Genomic DNA, 3,589 nt, shown 5'->3' on the forward strand with positions numbered 1-3,589 from the left:
AAAAAAAAAAAGAAGTTGGTAAGATCATTTTCTACTCTTTTGGTTTCAACACGGATCATTAGAGTGACATTTTCGTATAAAAGCTAACTGATTTTAGAGCAACTAAGGGTGTTAAATGATCGGTTCTTGTGCAAATAATTCTATTTGGTTTAGTATTAGATTTTTTAAGTAAAACCAAAATTGAACAAATTAATAAATGGTTTCAATTTAAATAATTTTCAATTTTTTTATTCAAATGTCTTCTTTACCTATAAATTTTTTATTGAAATGATGTGAACTTAACATTGAATTGAATTGTTTATTATTATATGCTTTCTTTTAATAGTTGTTTTAAGTTTTTTTTTTTTTTTTTTTTTAATGGAAATGAATATAAATTTAACATTGAATTACTTAAACTTACTATGTATATAAAATCGGTTTAACGGTTTACTTAGGCAGTTTACCATTGGTGCAAACTGTTCGATTCAATTTAAACTGCTTAACCAAACAGTCTCAATTTTGAAACCAAAACCAAACTATTTGTTAAACAGTTTCATGGTTTCAGTGCAAACATCTCAGTTCAATTTTGATAAATGGCTTCGATTTGGTTTGACACCCTTACCAAATCATCAGGTGTTAAATTTTAGACTAATTAGCTTTTTCCACAAATTATTTGCCAAACTATTGGGGAAAAAATGGACTTTTTTTGATATATATATATATATATATACATATGAGAATATGTGCAATCTGTGTATAGGAGCCCACCTTCTCACTTGCAAAGTTGCATTACAACAATTCAAAGCCTGCTCAATTTAGAATTTGCTCATATGTAGTGGATTCCCGCTTCCCAGACAAATAAATAGCCTTTTTATTGATCTTTTTTATTTTTTGGGGGGGGGGGGTGGTAATGTAGCCTTTTTATTGATCTAACCGCACATAAAGAGTTTGAACAGACTTGCTGGATCATCTCCAAGTTGCCATCCATGTTAGAGAGTAGATTATCTCAATTGTAGGATGAGTAGCTCAGGTCTTTCAACTAAATGCTTCCACTCATTGCAAAATCTTGCAACAGTTGCTCCATCCACAACTCTGTGATCTGCTCCAATATTCACCTATTTAAGGGAAAAACCAAAGTAAGAGATGACTAAACATATATTAACACCAAAGATAACTCCTCCATTTATTGTGAAAACTCGAAATCATTATCACCCCAATACTGCAGTTTCTCCCATACTATTACAATATTATAAATTTTCCCCAACTCAATGCCAAATCGAAAAAAATTTCTAAAATATATAAACTTCCAAATAGATAAGTAGGTATACGGCTCAACTGAGATCAGGGCAGGCCCAATAGCTTGCAACAATTCTACTGGTTTTTCATAAAAGATAAAGATTAGAAAAGGATATTACCCCAAATTTCAGGAATCGTTCCAAGTATACAGATGTGGATCCTGACGTATGTAGCATGAGATTATGTAGGCGCTAAGACCTGCCATGGGTTCTGTTAAAAAGTGTTCATGGTAGAAGGGGGGGGGGGGGGGGGGGGGGGAGTGTCCCCATCATGCTGTGAGTTTAAGTCTTAGATTTGAAGTTGTTTTTGGTTTTATTTCTTTCCGTATTAGATTGTAATTAGGTGTTTTGAGTCTCCTACTAAGTACTTGTTGGATTACAAATAAAGGTATGCCCCATGATAGAAAAGTACACTGAACTATCGGGTGTTTAGCTTGACAAACCTATGAATATGGGAACATTTGGGGAAAAAAGGACTATGAAATTTTTCATAAAAAAGAAAAGAGAGAGAGATGATAGGAAACAGAAGCAGGTGACATAGCAAGTACAGTTTCTATGGAAGTCTATGACCCAAAAAGAAAGGTATTTTATGAGATAATTAACTAGCAAGGGAACTAATCATAAATACCATTACCATATCAAATACTAAGCAGAAAATATTTTGAAGACTCTTCACCAAAGATAGTGTCAAATCCTAAATGCAGATGGAAGCTGGTGCCTAAATATTGCAATTAATCTGTCATCCTCCATCTACTAATACTCCAAGGAGAAGTCTCAGGATGAGAGGGGAGAGAAGCTTTAAAGGGAACCATCTTCCAAGTAAAATAGTAGGTTTCCACGAGACTAGGGTTAAATTAATTTTTCCTCCTTGAAAGAAGAAGATCTTCTGTGAGGTGTTGTGCCTCTGGAAAATCTTTTCAAAGTGATCAAAGCATAAAATGAAAAAATTTCATTCCTCCCTTGCTAAACATAGAGAGGCATATACATTACGCAACGTTAGAATTCACCACCATTAGTGTGTCAAGTATTCTTCAAATGCTTTTTTCTACTTATTTATATCTTCACATGCAGATGTGTTCAAAGAAAGATATCTTGGTAGAGGCAGTTTAATCATTCTGAAATCATTGGAGGGCATGGATAGTATATGAGAAAATCGTCAGATGTTACATCCATTTCCTACAATTAATGTGAGATAACAATGAATTACTCTTGTGTGGGAGTAGAGCACTCCATTCCCTCCCATTATGAGTAAACACCCCATTACCCAACTCGCCCAGCACACAAAACAACACATTGACACCTTGCAACCTACACACACACACACACACACACACACAGAATATTGCTTACATTGGCAATGGATGCAGGATACACGTTTCCATCCTCAGCAAAACGGGGAAGTTTCTGGATTCGACCAATTGCAATGATAGCAACTTCAGGCAAGTTGATGAGGGGAGAGCCAAACTTCCCGCCAATTGCTCCAATGTTGCTTAAAGTTATTGTTCCACCAGAGATATCCTCAGAGCTAAGCTTGTTATTTAATGCCAAATGCTGTAACCGTGACAGCTCCTTTGTGATCTAATAGTGACAAGCAAGCATTAATACAATATTGAACATTTCTTTAAAAAATAGAGGCCAGTGAAAGAAAGGCTTCATATTTTGAGATATGTAAAGGGGAAAAATACGGTCCATCTTAGTGCCAGACAACAACTAAACTTCTAAAAGGGCATAGTACATACACAAGGACAATTGTTATTTCTTTTTCCTTCACACGTTCTAAAAAATTAAAAATATCAGTTATAGTTTCAAGTTTTAGTTTTGTCTCATCCAATTATGATAGAAAGATATTCTTCTTCAATTTGATAAAATGAAGTATAATTCAAGAAAACCAATAATATAAGAAGCTAAGATCTGAAATTTCAGCAACAAGACTTGGAATTTATGAGAATTATATTCAACAAATTAGGAAATGTTCCAATCAGTCGCGCCTTGCAGAAAGACCCCATTTTTGTTTGTAGACCACTCATATCTGAGCGTTTTCATAATCCCCAACTTGAGTCATCCAGGGGAATCTTTGTAATTTTTTTGTTATCATGATTGATGTTGTCGTTATTACTATCGCTACTTAGTCGTCATTATTATTATTGCTAAATTTCGGGCCGGATTTGATCTTAAACACTTTCATTATTATTTGACATTGGTTTAAATTAGTTGGATTTATTTTTTCCAAGTTCCAAATTGTGTTTCATCCTCATTCTTAACCGAGTCAATTAATTCTTGGTTTTTTCTTTCTTTTTTTTTCTTTTTTTTTTTTT

General features: G+C 33.9%; 1 protein-coding gene across 2 annotated transcripts in view; it reads right to left on the minus strand.

The window, feature by feature from the left end:
• Positions 1-663: 663 nt before the first annotated feature.
• The window catches only part of LOC122057869 (lipoamide acyltransferase component of branched-chain alpha-keto acid dehydrogenase complex, mitochondrial-like), a 13,908-nt gene continuing 10,982 nt past the window's right edge, over positions 664-3,589 (minus strand). For both annotated transcript variants that reach the window (XM_042620210.1, XM_042620209.1), the window contains exons 8-9: positions 2,625-2,852; positions 664-1,094 (exon numbers count right to left, since the gene is read on the minus strand). In XM_042620210.1, the coding sequence (XP_042476144.1) occupies positions 981-1,094; positions 2,625-2,852 (342 nt within the window). In that variant the 3' untranslated portion in view covers positions 664-980. The remainder of the gene's footprint in view (positions 1,095-2,624; positions 2,853-3,589) is intronic.

Source organism: Macadamia integrifolia, chromosome 12, assembly GCF_013358625.1.
Source record: "Macadamia integrifolia cultivar HAES 741 chromosome 12, SCU_Mint_v3, whole genome shotgun sequence".
NCBI classification, from domain to species: domain Eukaryota; kingdom Viridiplantae; phylum Streptophyta; class Magnoliopsida; order Proteales; family Proteaceae; genus Macadamia; species Macadamia integrifolia.